General features: G+C 44.9%; 1 protein-coding gene across 3 annotated transcripts in view; it reads right to left on the reverse strand.

The window, feature by feature from the left end:
- The window catches only part of NBEAL1 (neurobeachin like 1), a 363,036-nt gene that overhangs the window by 224,296 nt on the left and 118,195 nt on the right, over positions 1 to 20,545 (reverse strand). For 2 of the 3 annotated variants that reach the window (XM_073551438.1, XM_073551439.1), the window contains one exon: positions 18,407 to 18,493. The exons of the other annotated variant lie outside the window; for it this stretch is intronic. In XM_073551438.1, coding sequence (XP_073407539.1) covers positions 18,407 to 18,493 — 87 coding nt within the window. The remainder of the gene's footprint in view (positions 1 to 18,406; positions 18,494 to 20,545) is intronic. 3 annotated transcript variants of the gene reach the window in all.

Below are 20,545 nucleotides of genomic sequence, written 5' to 3' on the forward strand. Positions count from 1 at the left end.
TTTTGCATACATTACTCGTGCTCACCGCACACATGAAAAAAGGGGGGGGAATAAGCGGGTGCTGTCATGGGTTCCGAGAAACACCGTTATCGGTGCGTAACTAAGCTATTCTCTCTCACCCATGACAGCACCACGGAGAGAATTTCAGAGATTGGTAGCTTAGGGAGGGACCACCGCCTGAAGGACCCTTCTCCCGAAGGTCAGGTCAGACGTAGAGGTTAGATCTAAACGATAGTGTCTGAAAAAGGTGGAAGGTGTTGACCAGGTGGCCGCCTTATAGATCTGTTCTAGCGATACCTCTGATCTTTCTGCCCATGAGGTCACCATTGCCCTTGTAGAGTGAGCTTTTAAACCCTCCGGGACGGTATTCCCGCTGAATGAATACGCCAGGGCAATCGCATCCCTTATCCACCTTGCTAGGGTACTCTTGGATGCCTTGAGTCCCTTCCGAGGTCCCTGGAAACACACAAAGAGAGACCCTTCCTTCCTACATCCCTTGGTGGCCTCTAAGTACTGGACTAGGCACCTCTTAACGTCTAAGGTGTGGAATCTCTCCTCTCCCCTATTCTTGGGATTTGGGCAGAAGGAAGGAAGGACTACTTCTTGGGACCTATGGAAGTGTGACGCTACCTTTGGTAGATATGCCGGGTCAGGTTTCAATATGACTATCATCTAGGATTTTAGTGAATGGTGGTATTGCTGAGAGAGCCTGAATATCGCTCACTCTGCGAGCGGATGTTAGGGCCACTAAAAGTACAGTCTTTAATGATAGGGTTTTTAAGGGTGCGGACTGGATGGGTTCGAATGGGGGCCCTGTTTTTGCAGATAACACTAGGTTTAGATCCCATGATGGTAATTTCTTGGTGATTATTGGTCTAGACCAGTCTGCGGCTCTCATGAACCGTGCTACCCAAGGGTTGCCTGCCACGTCTTGGTTATAAAGGGCACCTATCTGTACTTTCAACGTACTGGTTGCCAACCCCTGTTCTAGCCCCTTTTGCAGAAACTCAAGAATTTTTTCAACCTGAACTCCATTCTGAACCCTTGCCCCGGAGCTGGACAGAAATTTCCTCCAAGTTCTCCCGTAGGCCCTGGTTGTTATTGGCTTCCTACTTTTTTGTAGAGTGGAGATCAGATTTTCTGAGAACCCCCTTCCCCTTAGCAGTGTCCTTTCAAATTCCATGCTGTTAAATGGAGGCTCACTGCTCGAGGGTGTAACACAGGACCTTGGGACAGAAGGTCGGGGAGATCTGGTAGAACCCAGGGGTCGCTTATTGAAAGTATTCTCAACCAGGAGAACCAGGTTCTTTTTGGCCAGAACGGGGCTATTAGTATCATTCTTGCTCCGTCTTCACTGACTTTCCTTATGACTGGCGGGATGAGAATGGGCGGCGGAAAGGCATACATCAGGCCCTGCGTCCACGGAAGCATAAATGCATCCAGGGTCCGGGGGTTTCCCCTGGGATTTAAGGAGCAGAAAGCTTTTACTTTCTTGTTTCTGTAGTCGGCAAACAGGTCCATGTCCAGGGTTCCCCACATTTTTACGATCTGTAGAAAAATGGACTGTTTTAGAACCCACTCCCCTTGATGTAGCTGGGTGTGACTCAGGAAGTCTGCTCTCTGGTGTTCTGCTCCCCATGTGTGTAGTGCAGAGAGGGATAGTAGGTTTTCCTCAGCTAACGTAAATATTTCGGAGGATGTGTTCATTAGGATGGTTTATATAGGCCACCGTCACCCGATTGTCTGAAAATATCCGGACATGATGGCCTCGTAGTACCGGCAGAAAGTGTGTTAGGGCATAGTCTACTGCTAATAGTTCTTTTTGGTTCGAGGAGGCTTCTAGTTCCTGAGCTCCCCATTCTCCCTGAGCCACCCTGTTGCTCATATGTGCTCTCCATCCCTTGGGACTGGCATCCGTGGTGATTACGTGTGTGATTTTTATCACCCAGGGAACCCCTTTGGATAGGTTGTCTCTGTTCCCCCACCAAGCTAGGGAATGAATAGTTTTGGAATCTAGTGTGACGTGACCCTCCAAGTGACCACCTAATGCCAACTGGTTGGCCAATACATCCTATTGGAGATCTCTCGTATGTATCTGTGCCCACTGGACCGCTGGCAGGTAGGTGGAGAGGGACCCCAACAGGGACATTGCTTTTCATAGTGTCATGGAAGGGTTCTGTACTGCTCTTGCTACCATCTGAGCAATCTTTTCTTTTTTTGTAGTCTGGGAGGTAACACTCCTGGGTGTTTGAGTCCAGTGTCAGGCCTAGGAACTCCTGAACTTGTTTGGGCTCCAGCCTTGATTTTTTTAGGTTTAGGTTTAGGAGCCAGCCCAGGTTTTGTAGAGTGTCTATCACTCTGTCTCTTCGTTCCTGGCATCTTTGGGCCGAGTTGCTCGCAACTAAAAAGTCGTCCAGATATGGGACTATCAGGATATCTTGTTCTCTCAGGTGCGCCATCATCTCTGCCACTAGCTTCGTGAAAACTTGCGGGGCTACAGAGATTCCAAATGGCAGGGCCCTGTACTGAAACTCTCTTACTTCGCCTCCTATGGAGACCGCCAGTCTGAGGTATTTCCGGGAGTCTTTGTGGATGGGGACGTGATAATAAGCATCGCTGAGGTCTAATACTATCATGAAGCAATGTGGAGAGAGAATTTTGATGGTTGACTTGATCGACTCCATTCTGAATTTTTCGTTTTTGACGTAATCGTTCAATCTCTTTAGATTTATTATTGTCCGGAAGGTACCGTCCAGTTTGGTTACTAGAAAGAGAGGCGAGTAGAACCCTCTGCCTCTCTCCCGCGGGGGAACCTCCTGGAGGACTCTTTTGTTCAATAGAGTTAAGACCTCTTTTTCGAGGGCTTCTTGTTGTTATCGATGATCTTAGTGGTGTTACCACATATTTTTGAGGGGGGAGAGAGAAAAAGTCTATCCTTAACCCTGATCCTATCAGATTTAATAACCAGGGGTTGTTCGATAGGCTGGGAAAAAAAAAACAACAGTCTCCCTCCCACCCTGGGCAAACGGTCACTTGGGGTTTTTTTTTGTCTCGGGACGAGTTACCGAAGAAGAACCCCCTGTCCCTTCTCCTGTCGTCCCATTTTTGTTCTCTCGGGGGTCTCCTCTGAAAAAACCTTGTGTTTCGAAAGGACCTTTTAAAGCCCTTGGGGCCCGTAGGGCCTAAATTTGGGAATCCCTTCTTTTTGTCTCCTGCCTTTTGGAGGATGTCATCCAACGTTTCTCCAAAAAGGAATTTCCCTTCACAAGGGATGGCGCATAACTTCATCTTAGTCTGTAAGTCCCCTGGCCAGCATTTAAGCCACAGCGTTCTACGAGCTGCGTTTGATAGGGCTGCCGCTTTGGAAGACAACCTTACTGAGTCAGCTGATGAGTCGGCTAAGAAAGCCGCCGCTCCTCTTATGACTGGGATGGATTACAGGATTTTCTCCATGGGTGTACCTTCCCTTATTTGCCTCTCTAATCGGTCCACCCATACCATGAGGGCTCTGGAGGTACAAGTTGCCGCTATTGCTGGCCAAAGGTTTCCTCCTGCTGATTCCCAAGTGCCTTTGAGGAAGGTGTCAGCTTTTTTGTCTAAAGGGGTCCTTTAGAGTACCCATATCCTCAAAGGGGAGTGCAAATTTCTTTGAGGCCTTGGCAACCGCCACGTCTAGCTTGGGGGCTTTGTCCCAGGACGTGGATGCTTCCTCGTCAAATGGGTATTTTCTTCTCAGAGAAGGAACCGTGGAGTTCTTCCTATCTGGTCTCTCCCATTCTTTTTTATCAGGCCCTGTACATTCTCGTTTAATGAAAATACTCTCCGTCTCTTCTGGCCCAGTCCCCCGAACGTTATGTCCTGGACTGACCTATTGGGCCGAGGGTCTGCCACCCCCATGGTAGATCTTACTGCCTTTACTAACATGTCTACCTCATCCAGGGGGAAACAATGACGACCATCTGTCTCTTCATCCGAGGATGACGAGTCGGTGTCTGAAGTATGGGAGGTGATTTCCCCTGACGTTGAGGCCTCTGACTGAGATCCCACAACTGTGTCCCTTTTTCTCCTCCTCCCTTTTTGTTTTAGGGATGAAAGGGCGCTCTGAAACTCCGAACGGATTACCGCTCTTAGATCTGAGGCGTAATCCGTGGTTTCCTCACAGAGATTCTACTGATGCAGGAGTCGCAGAGTTTTTTTATCCCAGGAGGCTGGTAGTGTGTTTTTACAGGTGGGGCATTCCCTGTTCTTTGTTTTTTCTTTCTTTCTTTCCCTAATAAGGGAAAGAAGTCTATTACAATGGGGAACATTCACGTAGCTCACTTACCCCGTATGCGCGGTTGCAGGTACCGGTTCGGGAGGTGGATTCAGATCCCTCACGGGTTGATCCACGGAAGGTGACTTGCTCCTCGCAGTTGACTTGCAGTTGACCTCCCACCGCTGTGCCCCCGGGGAGCGCGCATTGCGCATGCGCCGACCGAGGGGACCCGGAAGTTGTCGCATCATTGCCGGGGCAGCACCATCTTGGTACACCTTTGTACCCCAGCGCTGCCCGCGCGTGTACCGGCGTCCTCCAGCCCCATTTTCCTATCCAGAGCGGCGGCTCGGTCCTCCCCCACTCGCTCACCCTGTACAGCCCCTTGGCTACAGCGGTGGCGGCTTCAGGCACCGACCCCGCCGCTACAGGGGCCTCCCCGCTGTCAGACCTGCGAACGGGACGGCCCTGGATTCCTCTTCTACCCGGTAAGCTGCTGCCGCTGCTTGTTCCACGGGTCACCCGTCAAGGACAGGAACCCAACTGGGGGTGGAGGAGAGGTGCCGCCTTTTTATCTGTAGGTTCCTGTCCTTGATGGGCGGACCCCCTCTCTCCGTGGTGCTGTCATGGGTGAGAGAGAAAAGGTTGAAAAGTTCCAGGGGGCCGAATACTTTCGCAAGGCACTGTATGTTACCGATTTCCAGGGTGACCTTTTGTTGATTTATTTTTTTGGGAGACTATATTCTCACTACTGTGCACACCACCGCTTCATTATATATCCTGTGTGCGTTTGACTGTGTGGAGTGTTGGCATGTGCGTTTGTTGTTACATTTTATCGTATCTCAGTAACGGGGATCTGTTTCAATTCTCATGATTAAATGACCAAGTATGCCTATCTACTACTATGACCAGCGTCTTTCCTGATCACCATGACGATTAAGTCTCTCTTGCTGTAAGCGCAGCATGGTCTGTTTATGATGGGCACTTGTAATGACCACAGGTGCATTTACCCGGAAATAACCATGCCTGGTTGTTCATATATCTGATCCTATTGCAAGGGTGCGCTATTTAGCCTTCATTTTCTAAAATTTGATCAGGTTCTAGGACCACTGTGGCAATTACCTTCTCCACATTTGCACAATGTTTAGTGGTAACACATGTTTATTGTTTCATTATATTTGACCATCGCTAAACACCAGCGTCCTCTGGTTACTATGACCACCATGTTCTCAGCACATGCGCAACATGAGTCACTTTGTCTCTCCTGCTTCCACCTGGAAGGAGTGGGGAGTCACGGGTCATGCATCCGGCCCCTGTCTGATGATGCGTCCTCGCGCCTCCATACAATGCATCTGATTAGGTAAAGCCTCTCAGCTGCTATTTATTAAGGCTATTAGGATATGTATATATAAGACTTCCAGTGCATACACCCTTCAGCCCCTGACGAAGCCACCTTGCGGTGGCGACACGCGTCGGGCAGGGCACTCCACAAGCTCCCCCATATGTAAGAATATTATCAGGACATTGCGGGCAGTATTTTTTATTTATCTCTTGCAGAGCATTTTGTGCTTCTATCGTTAGATGATGTAATACATGGGTCTTATTTACCTTGGCTTTATTTCAGCTTGTCCTCTTATCTTCATTAGTGGTATTTATATTACATTGAATTGTGATTGGTCTGTACTACTAGTAATAAAACAAACTGACGGGACATCTAGAACTAGTCTGAATAGGTGCATACCAAAAGGCATGTATACTATTTTTCTGACTGAGCACTCCGCCCTTCATCAAGTGGTGATTTTAATCGCATTCAATCACATGTTTGGTTCCTATCGTCCTATATATACAGGCTTTATCATGTTACTAGCCAGAGGTCAGTTCACACCAGGCAGTCAGTATAGGGACCCATTCAATCTGAGATCACCTTGTCGCTGGTGAATGGGCTCACATCTTTTGGCCAAATTTTGTGCTAAGTATCTCATATGTTTTTCAAGATTGCAAAAGCCATTATGCTATTCATATTTCACTTATTTCATATTTGATATGCCTTATAAAAGCCATTATGAAATGTATTACTAAAGCCATTTTGCTATTCGTATTTCACATATTTTATATTTGGTGTGCTTCCATTTTCTTTTTAATATGTAAGTTGCCTTTTGGTATGCACCTATTCAGACTAGTTTTAGTTGTGCCGTCAGTTTGTTTTATTACTTGTATACTATTTTTCTGACTGAGCACTCCGCCCTTCATCAAGTGGTGATTTTAATCGCATTCAATCACATGTTTGGTTCCTATCGTCCTATATATACAGGCTTTATCATGTTACTAGCCAGAGGTCAGTTCACACCAGGCAGTCAGTATAGGGACCCATTCAATCTGAGATCACCTTGTCGCTGGTGAATGGGCTCACATCTTTTGGCCAAATTTTGTGCTAAGTATCTCATATGTATTTCAAGATTGCAAAAGCCATTATGCTATTCATATTTCACTTATTTCATATTTGATATGCCTTATAAAAGCCATTATGAAATGTATTACTAAAGCCATTTTGCTATTCGTATTTCACATATTTCATATTTGGTGTGCTGCCATTTTCTTTTTAATATGTAAGTTGCCTTTTGGTATGCACCTATTCAGACTAGTTTTAGTTGTGCCGTCAGTTTGTTTTATTACTTGTATACTATTTTTCTGACTGAGCACTCCGCCCTTCATCAAGTGGTGATTTTAATCGCATTCAATCACATGTTTGGTTCCTATCGTCCTATATATACAGGCTTTATCATGTTACTAGCCAGAGGTCAGTTCACACCAGGCAGTCAGTATAGGGACCCATTCAATCTGAGATCACCTTGTCGCTGGTGAATGGGCTCACATCTTTTGGCCAAATTTTGTGCTAAGTATCTCCTATGTTTTTCAAGATTGCAAAAGCCATTGTGCTATTCATATTTCACTTATTTCATATTTGATATGCCTTATAAAAGCCATTATGAAATTATTACTAAAGCCATTTTGCTATTCGTATTTCACATATTTCATATTTGGTGTGCTGCCATTTTCTATTTAATATGTAAGTTGCCTTTTGGTATGCACCTATTCAGACTAGTTCTAGATGTGCCGTCAGTTTGTTTTATTAGGCCTCTTTCACACATCAGGTTTTCGCCGTCAGGCGCGATCCGGCGCTTTCGACAGAAACCGGATCCGGCGAAATGCAATGCCGGATCCGGTTTCCCCCCCATTGACTTGCATTTGCGCCGGATCGCGCCGGATGGCCATGCGTTTCATCCGGTTTTCGCCGGATCCGGCAATGTGTCGCGATCCGGCGTCTGGAAAAAACGTCTACTGTAACGTTTTTTGTCTCCGGCGAAAAAGCCGGACCCGCCGGATCCGGCGTCTCCGGCTTTTTCACACAATGAAAGCCTATGAGCGCCGCAATGCGCCGGATCCGGCGAAAGCCGGATCCGGTTTTTTTGGTCTGAGCATGCTCAGTAGCTCTGCCCACAAGACATATATAAAAGCAAGACAGTGGGACCCACAGCCACACCCAACATGCCACCCAAGACAGCAACCAGGCGCAGGAGAAGGCAGGAGACCACTGCAGCACCATCCGCACCACCACCACCCCAAATGGAGCAGCAAATAGAACATGCTGAGGAGGGGAGGCCAGCAGCAGATGAGAGACGGTAATTATCAAATAACCCATTCCTCCAAACTAGGGCTATTGAATATCAAGATATTCATTGGCCCTTTGTTTCTCTTTATTCAACAGCCGCCCAATAGATGCAGCAGCAGCAGCAGCAATGGCAGCAGCTGGAACACCACCCACAGGCATGGAGTGTGGTCACCAGGAAGACAGCACATCATCTTCTGGGAGCCCTCCCTCGAATCGTCAGCGTTTGACGGTAAGTTTTTATTTCCAAAATCCATCTTCTCTGTAATATATGTCTATTCATTGCCTTTTATTTCAAAACAGGAATCACAAGATGAAGAGGAGCTCCCAGAAGAAGAAGGAAGGGGTGGACAGACACCTGGAGTGGGCTCACAATTGGTAAGTTTTTTGCATCAAACGCAGAAACACAACATCACACTACACACAACACATAGAAAACAATGTTCTGCAGACCACACACAGCAAACAAATGCCTACATCCAAAGACATAACATTTTTTGTTTTCTTCTCTAGTCTTCCCAATCTGGTGCTTGGCCAAGAGGTCCTCGCAGTGCCTCCCAGGGTCGTCGGCGACAGCAACGCGGCGGTCACCAGCGTGTAAGTATAAATATTTTTGCTTTGTTTTTTTGCACTTTTTATTTCATTTCTTTTGTGGAGGCTAATTATGTTATTTTTGTCTTTTTCTTTAACAGCCTTCACAGCGTGCTCCCGACTCTGACGGTGAGGATGGAGGGATTGATGTGGACCGCCTCATCGATCTCGTCAGAGAAAGGGAGCCGCTCTGGAATATGGCTGACCGCCGCCACGCTGACCTGATCGTTACCCGACGACTCTGGGAGGAAATCTGTTCGCTCCTTGTTGGCCGCTGGGAGGACCTCGAAGCTCGGGCCCAGATTAAAGAGCGTAAGTATATACAGTACCGGTTGCTTGATGTAAACCAGTGTTTCCCGAACTCCAGTCCTCGTGGTCCCCACGGATCATGTGTTCAGGATTTCTATTTACTATAGAAATCCTGAAAACATGACCCCTGGGGACCATGAGGACTGGAGTTTGGGAAACACTGATGTTGTATACTAACCACTCCTTTCTCGTTTCAGGGAACAGAATTGTGAATCGGTGGCGGTCTGTGAGAGATCGTTTCAAGGAGGAGTTCAATAAAGAGATGCGGGCCCCGAGTGGATCTGGAGGACGCAGGAGCAAGTACAAGTACGCAGAAGCCCTGTCGTTCCTCCGGGAAACAATGGTCACCAGAAGGTAAATATTACACACCACATGTGAAAAAAAATGTTATATGTAAATTTTTTTTTCAGCCAGGGCCATACCATGTCAGTATTTTAATTGTTTTTTTTTCTCTTTATTCCACAGCACGGTGAGCAGCACTCGGGAGCCGGCACGATTGGACCCTTCTGAGGCGATCCCTGAGGAGACCGACACCGAGGGACACTTCGACCGCCCCGGTACATCTGCACCTTCCCAGCCTTCCCACACATTCGACCCATCTGTCCCATCCACCAGCACAGGAGCATCGTGGCCGCCTACATTACATGAAGCTGCTGGTGAGGAGATCGCTTTCCCTTTACCCCACCCTTCTGCCCCTGCCACCTCTAGTACACCTGCGGGTACTGGGCGGCAGCGGCAGAGGGGTCAGGAAAAGACTTATGCGCCAGAGTTCTTGCATCTGAATGCATCTTTCCAGAACTGTCTAAAAGTCTTGTCAGAGCAAATCTCCGCAGGCTATCAGCAGATCAACTCCAGCATTCTGGAGGTGAAGACACTTCTGCAAACCATGCATTCAGAAGCAAGATCTTCGCCAAACCACACCTTTTTCAGGTCTGTTGTGGAGCGCATGGAAACGCTCTCTCCTGCCCAGCAGATGCATGTAATGCATTCATGCCACGCTGCTCTCCAGCAAGTTACCTCCCAACCTCCTCCTCCTCCCACCACAGTAGTTCCTCCACCTGCACCCCCTCCAGCCACTTTCCATCCTCCCCCTCCTATTACATCTACACCCCCTCCAGCCACTTTCCATCCTCCCCCTCCTATTACATCTACACCCCCTCCAGCCACTTTCCATCCTCCCCCTCCTATTACATACCATCCACCTCCAGCCACTTTCCATCCTCCCCCTCCTATTACATACCATCCACCTCCCCAGCACCATCCACCTCCCCAGCACCAGCAACCTCCCCAGCACCAGCAACCTCACCAGCACCAGCAACCTCCACAGTACCTGCAAACTCCCCAGTACCAGCAACCTCCCCAGTACCAGACATCTCCCCACTTCCAGCAACCTGCCCCGTACCAGACATCTCCCCACTTCCAGCAACCTGCCCCGTACCAGACATCTCCCCACTTCCAGCAACCTGCCCCGTACCAGACATCTCCCCACTTCCAGCAACCTGCCCCGTACCAAACTCCTTCCCCATACAACTTGCCATCAACATCATCTGCTCCTACAGTCCCTGCCCAACCCTCCACTCCACCACCCACCACCTCTTCTGCTTCCCACATGTCCACCCATTCTGTAGTTTTTTCCACACCTTCACCTCTAACTGTTCCTTCCCCACCACGATCCCAGTCCTCTCTCCAAACTCCCAGTGTCGAAGTGTCCCGCAGCCCCTACAGCAGTATTTCCACCACACACTACACAGAATTATAATGTGTGTATTTAAATAAAAATGACCAGTTTTATAGTTTCAAAGTTTTATTAAACAAGTTTATTAAAATTTTAAAAAAGTTTACTAAAAAAAACATTTTTCAATAAAAGTTAAATTATTTTACACTGGTTGTCTGTCATTTCTTTCTGCGGCGAAAAAGGTTAAATACAGGGTATTTAAAAGGTGAAATGGTATTCAAAACTAGGTATATAACTGTGGGTAAATTTTAGCTTTTTGCCACAGTTGTGTTCCTGGTTGTGTTTGAAGCAAAGTATTTCACCTAAAAAGTTGTGTTTATTGTTGGTGATTTCCTAACAATGTACACAACTTTTGTTAAAAGGTGAAATACTTTGCATAAAACACAACCAGGTACACACCTGTGGCCTAAAGCTAAAAATAGAGACCATGACAAGATAGCCAACTTTGGTTGGCAAAGGTATATACTGTTGGTACAGAAGGTACACAAGTTTGGTTAGGGCACAAATCTTTCACACTCTGTCATCCTGCCAGTGTACTCTGCCTTGAGGTGACATAAAGTATAGTGCAAAATTGTCCCTCATTACTGAAACCGTCACAGAACTTCGAGCGGTAATGTCATGGTAATCTTGCAAGGTGGTTTCTTCAGAGGTGTCCTCAATGGAAATGGGTTCCTTGCAGATAACAAAATTGTGGAGTACCACGCACGCTTTGATCACCTCGTCCACAGTTTCTGTCTTGAGGTTGATCGCAGTCAATAGGACCCGCCATTTGGCTGTCAGAATACCAAAGGTACATTCAACCATTCTTCTTGCTCTTGTGAGGCGGTAATTAAAAATGCGTTTTGGTCTTGTCAATCCTTTGCTAGAGTACAGTTTCAAAAGGTGTTCTGACAGCTGGAAGGCTTCATCCCCTACACAGACAAATGGCATAGGTGGGCCAGATGTTTGCGGCAGCGGTCTAGGTGGTGGGAACTGGAAGGTGTTTCCATACAGTTTACGCCCCATGGCAGACAGTTTGAAAACTTGAGAGTCATTGGAGCGGCCATAGGCCCCAATATCAACCGCAATAAATTTGTATTCCGCGTCAGCGATGGCCATGAGGACAATTGAAAAATATTTCTTGTAATTGAAATATTCCGATCCCGATCCAGCTGGCTTTACAATGCGGATATGTTTCCCGTCCACAGCGCCCAAGCAGTTTGGAAACTGACATATCTGTTGAAACTTGTCAGCAATTTCAATCCACCTCTCTGTTGTGGGCTCTGGTAAAAACTCTTCAGCTAAGGAGTCCCACAGTGCACGGCATGTGTACTTCACTATTCCAGATATGGTGGAAATCCCGAGTCTGTACTGGAAATGCAGTGACGAAAGGGATTCTCCAGTTGCAAGAAATCTGTGGGGAATTAAAAAACAATAAATTAGTTTTAAATCACAGCATTACATACCAAAACTGACCTATAACACTTGGAGATACAAATTACCACCAACAAGATTGCAGTGAAAGTGTGCTCTGATGCGATCATATCCAATAAATGTGGCTTACCTTAAAGTCACCATCAGACGCTCTGCGGGTGAAACAGAGAAGCGGCAATAGGTGTCCGCTTTTCTTATGAGGTGTGCAATGCGCTCCACCAAGTAATCAAAATTCTCCATTTTCATCCTAACATATCCAAAAAATTTATCCGGGTTTCGTCGAAGGTCCATGCATAGTGTAGAATAGACCCCACGCGTCATTCTCTTGGCTGTGATGGGGTGGATCCACAAACGTCGTCTACGATGCCTGATGCGCTGCTGTCTCGCTCTCTCCTTCTCCAGAACAATCACCCTCAAACGATTTGCCTCCGCTGTAAAATCCGCCAAATTCTTCAAAATATTTCCAATGACAAGATCCATCTTCGCCAGTAACTTGCTCTTCTCTCCAACCTGCACTTTCTCCTCTACAACCTGTCAAAGAAGGGCTGTAGGAACATGCTATATATAGTTTTCCAGTAGCCAATCCCGTTCGGAAGGCCACAAGGGTCAATTTTAAAAACCGGATCCGGCGTAATCCGTCGAAAAACGGATAGAAAAACGGATGAACCGGATGAGACGGATCCGGTTTTGTCTGTCCAGAAAAAGACGGATCCGCCAGAAAACCGGATCCGTCACATCCGGTTTTACGAAACATTTGCCGGATCCGGCGTTCCGGCACGACGCCGGATCGCGCCTGACGCCGAAAACCTGATGTGTGAAAGTAGCCTTACTTGTATACTATTTTTCTGACTGAGCACTCCGCCCTTCATCAAGTGGTGATTTTAATCGCATTCAATCACATGTTTGGTTCCTATCGTCCTATATATACAGGCTTTATCATGTTACTAGCCAGAAGTCAGTTCACACCAGGCAGTCAGTATAGGGACCCATTCAATCTGAGATCACCTTGTCGCTGGTGAATGGGCTCACATCTTTTGGCCAAATTTTGTGCTAAGTATCTCATATGTTTTTCAAGATTGCAAAAGCCATTATGCTATTCATATTTCACTTATTTCATATTTGATATGCCTTATAAAAGCCATTATGAAATGTATTACTAAAGCCATTTTGCTATTCGTATTTCACATATTTCATATTTGGTGTGCTGCCATTTTCTATTTAATATGGTCTGTACTACTGTCATAATTGTTAGTGATAGGGGATGTTGACATTGTTTTTTTTACTCAATTACTACAATTTTTACATCAAATTACACACTGCTCTCTTTAGGTTATTTGTACCACTTTCATATTACATTTAACTGCCTAGCCATTTTCTTAGGTATATGGGGGATGTCTTTTTGGCTTTATTAGGAGCCTAGTGTACAATTTGTCATGTGTTATGACTTTTAATTGTTTTTATGTTGGTGTTGTTTATGGTTGTCTAATAAAATTTACTATACTGTTTTGGTGATCCCTGCTTGTTTTTGGTCAGTAGCTTTTCTACTTCTATACGATTTCCAGGGTGCTTGTAATCATGGATCCCATAGTTCGTTAGAGCCTTATTTCAGACATATACATACTAGGTGTAAGTATATTTGTTGTACGATATATGCTTCTGACATAGTCATGGCCAAAAGTGTTCATTTTAAGGATCCAGAACATTTCTCCTATAAACCCCTTTTTTTTCCAGTCTCTGCCTCTTACAGGACACAATACTCCTTCAACACTATAGCTCATAAGTCCTTCTATACCACCTTCATGTACCTCTACAGTGTTTAGTCACTCCAGAACGAGTGTTAGAACATATTTATAACATCAAAAAAGGTACTAACACCTTTCATTTTTCTCGTAGTGCACCCGATGTACTGTAATTTGCATATAATGCATTTACACAGTATACCAAAGGATGGGTGTCACAATTAATAAAGAACATATTATTGATACATTTATGATCAAGATAGTATTTTTAATAATTGCTCTTTCCTTTTCAAAAGTTTTTTTTTTCCCCTGAGCAATTTCATTTTGCTCTCAAAAATTCACCATCCGGGATTGCCTTTATTGTGTGAAGTGGGTGACAGCTGTCTGCTCGCAACAAAGTTTTGCCACGGACTGATTTTCTAAGCATAGCTGTGTGATCCACGCCCAAATCCAATGCGATGTCTGAAAATCATATAGTTTTATTGGAATACAAAGCAGTGAATTTCAAATTGACAATTCATATTTAGAAATTTAATGAAATTTGGCATGGCCGCCATGTTTAATCTCCATATAATAAGGAGGTCATCGACCAGGGCTGTGGAGTCGGTAAACCAAACCTGCGACTCCGACTCCTCAATTTCCCTTACACCGACTCCGACTCCAACTCCGACTCCACGACTCCGACTCCCACACATATTGCTTATATTTAAGTGAAAAATTTATTGTAGTACAATGTGAACCTCAGACATTTAATCATTTTTATGATCCAATAATCAAGATATTTAGATAGAACAGAATATATATTGGTGTACTACCCGGTTTTCATTCTTTTTGGTACAGATACGATATGGATAGACAGATATGGATAGATAGAGCAGATTTCTAATCTGCTTTTGCTATTGAGTAACATTATCTATGAGCTCAAAAACCTTTCAGGTGATGCAGTTTTTTAAAAAGATGATCAACTTTTGCAGCTGAAAAACGTATCCTCAAAAAACACAGGAAAAACGCTGTGTGTGAATGTAGCCTTAGATCCGGAATAGAACAGCCATTTATAGGACATTTCATAACTTTCCCAAACTCCTATGAAAAAATATTCAGCACATCCTGCATTGAATTACTGTACCCAATTTATTATATATTTTAGGAGTCGGAGTCGGTCCATTTTATACCGACTCCAACTCCGACTCCGACTCCACCAAAATGAGCACCGACTCCGACTCCACAGCCCTGTCATCGACATAGCGACCATACCACATCAACTGATTACCAAAAGGGTTAATGTCAGAGTAAATAAATATTCCGATGAAACTATACAATTTTTAGACAAATTGTTGGGTAATGTGGATTTGGGAGTGGTTCACACAGCTAAGTTTAGAAAATCAGTCAGTGGCAATACTTTGTTGCGAGCAGACAGCTGCTTTTTTCCTACAACATTTTTTTTTCTCTCATTATTGCTGGCCAGCAGAGCAAGCAGGTCCCACCCGAAAAGCGGAGTCTGATATATATGTAGAGTAGTGAGTCCATCTCAACTCTATATATATTTTTACAATCATTCTACTGTTTACCCAAAATAGAATGAGGTCTACAAAGAAAATAATACAGTACCTACAGTCAAATATGCTTGAGATTCAAAGATGTTATGGCGTTATTTTGCTGCCTCTGGCACTGGGTGCCTTGACTGTGTGCAAGACATCATGAAATCTGAAGAGTACCAAAGGATTTTGGGTTGCAATGTAGTGTCAAGTGTCAGAAAACTGGGTTTGCGTGCTAGGTCATGGGTCTTCCAGAATGACAAAGACCCCAAACATAATTCAAGAAGCACCCAGAAATGGATGGAAACAAAGTGCTGGAAAGTTCTGAGGTGGCCAGGAATGAGTCCATATCTAAATCCCACTGAACATGTGTGGAGAGATCTTAGAATTGCTGTTGGGAGAAGGCGCCTTCAAATATGGAGACCTGGAGCAGTTTGCAAAGTAGAGTGGTCCAAAATTCCAGCAGAGAGGTGTAAGAAGCTTGTTGATAGAGGAAGCGATTGATTGCAAGTTATTTATTCCAAAGGGTGTGCTACCAAATATTAAGTTGAGAGTGATAGTCTTATTTGGACCATTTGTGGGGTCTTGTGTGAAATTATGTCCAATTTGTCCATTCTTCTCTTATTTTGTGTTGTTCCAATGCACACAAAATAAATGAACATATGAATAACACAACATTTAATTGTAATTTTCTGGGAGACACACTTCATTTTCTGGAACAATTTCAAGGTTGCCAACACTTTTGGCCATGACTATACACCACAGCACGGTCATACAGGAGTTGCATCTTTTATAATCTCCCATAACGAGAAATGATTGCAGGATGAGGGTATAAAATCCGTGTCTTGGCATCCAATAAACAATTCTGTTTCCATTTGCTTAAAAAAGAAAATTGTTGAGAACTTGGATATATATTTTTTAAATCCATACAACCTTTAGCAATATGTTCAATTCTCAGAACATGTAGAACACGTTGCTTCGCTAAACAAAGGCCAAAAAAGCTACAACCAAGCCAAATCGAAGATGAATGTTTCATTTTGTAAAAAGAAATTTAAAGTGAGGAGAGTATGGTGGACAGTTGCCCATTTGTAATACAAGGACATTGTAGGACAGATTTTTGGCACTGGAATTACTAAACTTGTATGTGGGTAGGCATATTAACAGCCTGAATCTCAGAGGCAGAGAATAAATGAGCGCAAAACAGATAGACAATAAAAAAATGGCAAAATAAAGTTAGAACTCATTGATCATACAAACACATAACATTACCCTAGTGACAAAGGAAAAGTTTGTGAATGTTAATTTTCAATAATAACCTATCGGAATACTGGAGAGCAGACATTATATACATTACAAAGTAAAAGTGAACACACACAGAAGCACGCACTGACACACAACATAGATAGAAGCCCAGAACACCAGTCCACCGAAACAGCTAAGATTGAAGAGTCTAGGTTTCCTATGAAAGTAGATTACCATCATTGCTATGGTCTAGTGCAGAATAACCAGGCCACCACATTACTACTACTCAGCTTAAAAGGGCTCCATACCATAAACTATTGGATTCTAAACCGTGAACATGACAAATAGGTCATAATTTGTTGTTCTCTGTAATTGCCCATCTCCGGCAGTCCCTTAAACAATGAATGGAAGGACATTTCAGATTAGGGGATGGAACGACTTTCAATGACCCCTTAAAGAGGGACTGACACCTCATATTAATTACATTTCTGCTGGTCTCTACATTTTGTTATTTCATTTTAAATTTGAGATCAATGTAAAAAAACCACACAAACAAAAACCATAGAACAAACATTACACATACAAAGAAAGCACATTTACCATTATGTAATGAAAGGTCATTCGCCGTTTCTGTTCCTCAATAGTATTTAAAGATGAACCATCCAAGGTCAAAAGAAGTGGCCACTTTTTGCTCTTGGTGTATCCTTGCTGTTCCCGATTATTGGTTTTTGTTTTCTTATTAAAATCCACCATATGGCTCCACAGACGTGCGCTTTTTTATTTAGTGCAAATTTTTATGGTCTTTACCCAATTACCAAGGGGATGTGGATAACAGGATTCCCTGGGGACATATACTTATGCTGCAACACCTCTTGGAAAAACCATAAAAAGTAGCACAAAATAAAATGATCCATACTTTAGGATTAAAAAAAAAAAAAAAAATACCAGGGGAGCAGCAAAAATAAAATCTGGCCACTTAACCTGTCAACAGGTCCTCTGTAAAGCACCACTCCAGCGTGTTTTTTTCTTTCAGCGCTGGAGTGGTGCTACTAATTAAAGTTCCCTGACCCTAATATTATACTTGCTAGCGGCAGTTTTCATCTCTTACCGGCACTGCTCAGGTCGGTCTCCAGCAGTCTGTTACCTCCTGGATCTCTCCAGTGTGAGTGGGCTGGAAGTTGTGTCTAAATGTAAGTCTATAAGAGCCATATTGAGGCCAGAAGGAGGCTCTCATAGACTTCCAGAGCTTCCGGTCAGTGAGAGGTTGCAGTCACAAGATGGCGGAGCATTGCAGGGAGGCACTGAAGACGGTAGTTGGCAAGTATAACACAAACACTGGAGCGATCCGGCAGGTCACAAAGTGCAGAAGACGGATCAGAGCGGCGCCGGTAACAGATGAAGATGGAGGTTGGAACGAAGACTAGGAGCACGGAACTCGGAACTTAGATTAGTACAACTCCAGTGCTGCAATAAAAAAAAAAAAGCTGGAGTGGTGCTTTAAAGGAGATATTCCATAAGGAAAGCAACTTCTCTACATAATCCTCATTAGTACATACGGATGATATGGAGGGTGTTTCCTACTTGGCATCCTCTCTACAGACCATGGTTTGCAAGTCTAATGGACTTGACGCAATTACGCATTACATGGTCACTAGATCAAATGAATAGGCGACATGCAATACTTCATTTCCCCTGCAGAAGATACATTTGCCACTTCAGCAGATTACCTATGTTTAGAGAAATCTGAAAAAAACCCAGCGATTTGCTGAGGGGTCCAGATGGAACGACCCCTCATCACGTATCATCAATATTATGAGACAAATGTGATTTGGATAAAACCAATAGGCTAGGTGGAAGTAAGGTTGTGGCCATGTTATTCTGGGCACTTTTAGACCATCTTACAGCGTTGCCAGCTACGTGTACCTGATTTTCATTCATTTCTGTCAGTAATTTGTTGGCAAGGTCTTTTTCACTCTTGTCTGCCCCTCTAGTGTTAGCGCTTAACAAGAGCTGCAGGATGGAGACAAGAACATGGCAGAAAGGTGGATTATAGGTTAGCAGCAGCCAAAGAGAGCGAGGGTCTGTCTCTATGAGGACATGCACGTTACCAGCTGGGCAATGCACAGATTATGATAATGATTTCAGGACATGTACCTTTCACAGGAGTAAATATAGTATATTTGTCCATGACAAGCTACACAGATGTGATAAAGTAAGTACAGTAAATATTTATTGGTATTCTCACACTTTACTATATTCAGGCTAGGTGATGTGCACTGCTGCTCCAGTCACCGTCTATGGGCTGATGGCAGAAAGCAGAGTACAGGGCTTGGCCATCTCTGACAGTAGAAAAGACCATGAGCGGAGTAGGGCCACAGAAGCACGACCACCTTACTCAAACTAAGCACACAGGACCCCCTGTACAAGAGATCAGTGGGCTATCAGCTCTGGGCTATTCAGGGATCAGAATCATATTCCCCATCAGTTGGAGAGTTTATTAGTTATAAAAGTGGGGAAGCCCTGAAAATTCAAAACATGTCTACCGTGTTTCCCCGAAAGTAAGACCCTGTCTTACATTAATTTTACCCCAAAAAGTCCCACCCTGTCTTACTTTCGGGGGAGGTCTTACATTAGCCGAAAAAAAATGACAATTTCTTTTTAACCAATAAATTAACATTTATTAACATGCTGTTATACCCCATAACAGTGCCGTATCCCACTGCACACAGCCCCACACCCCATAACAGTGCCGTATCCCACTGCACACAGCCCCACACCCCATAACAGTGCCGTATCCCACTGCACACAGCCCCACACCCCATAACAGTGCCGTATCCCACTGCACACAGCCCCACACCCCATAACAGTGCCGTATCCCACTGCACACAGCCCCACACCCCATAACAGTGCCGTATCCCACTGCACACAGCCCCACACCCCATAACAGTGCCGTATCCCACTGCACACAGCCCCACACCCCATAACAGTGCCGTATCCCACTGCACACAGCCCCACACCCCATAACAGTGCCGTATCCCACTGCACACAGCCCCACACCCCATAACAGTGCCGTATCCCACTGCACACAGCCCCACACCCCATAACAGTGCCGTATCCCACTGCACACAGCCCCACACCCCATAACAGTGCCGTATCCCACTGCACACAGCCCCATACCCTATACAGTACATGTTTCCCTACTTGGTTTTTAAATGCTGGACGTTTTCCTCTGCGGTGCGGCTGTGGGTGCGGAAGGCCTGTGCTGCAGGGAACGCTGTGCCAATCAGCAGGGAAACAGCGGTGACGTGGGGCTGGGGCGGCCAATTACAGCCCGAGCTGCTGGACCAATCAGTGCTCGAGCCGGGGGCCGGCGGTGACGTGGGGAACAGGGGCGGCCAATGAGCGGTTGAGCTGGGCGGATTGCGGGGTTAACACGGCGAGTTAACCCCATGAGCGCTGGACCCGCCCAGCTGCACCTGAGGACACCTCTGGAGCCTGGGGACCCAATGGGGGACAGCGGCGGCCCAAAGGTAAGGGCCTTACATTTCACAGCGGCCCCCAACCCTGCCTTACATTCGGGGGAGGCCTTACATTGAAGGACCCCCCCGTAACCCCCACCCTGTCTTACTTTCGGGGGGGTCCTACTTTCGGGGAAACACGGTAATACTGTAAGTTATTTTTTCCTCAAATTAGACTCACTGAAGTGTTTAACATTAACAGGTGAAATACAATTTTCCAGAACCTTTTCCTTACTTCACTGTATAGATTCCAACACCATATAACAGTTACTACACCTAATACTTATGCCGTTAAGAAACAAACTGAATCTGACATTGCTGTATGTCTACATAGTGATAATAACAACGGCATGGATGATGACTTAAAATGTAATGAATAGGTGTATGTATGTATATACAGATGTGTGAAGTTTGCCCCTTCATGATTTACTATTCTTTTGCATGTTTGTCACACTTAAATGCTTCAGATCACAAAAAATGTAAATATGAGACAAATATAACACAAGTAAACACAAAATGCAGTTTTAAATAATGAAAGTCTTTA

This window comes from Dendrobates tinctorius, unplaced genomic scaffold (genome assembly GCF_039654945.1).
Source record: "Dendrobates tinctorius isolate UK_male_01 unplaced genomic scaffold, ASM3965494v1 ptg000177l, whole genome shotgun sequence".
NCBI lineage: Eukaryota > Metazoa > Chordata > Amphibia > Anura > Dendrobatidae > Dendrobates > Dendrobates tinctorius.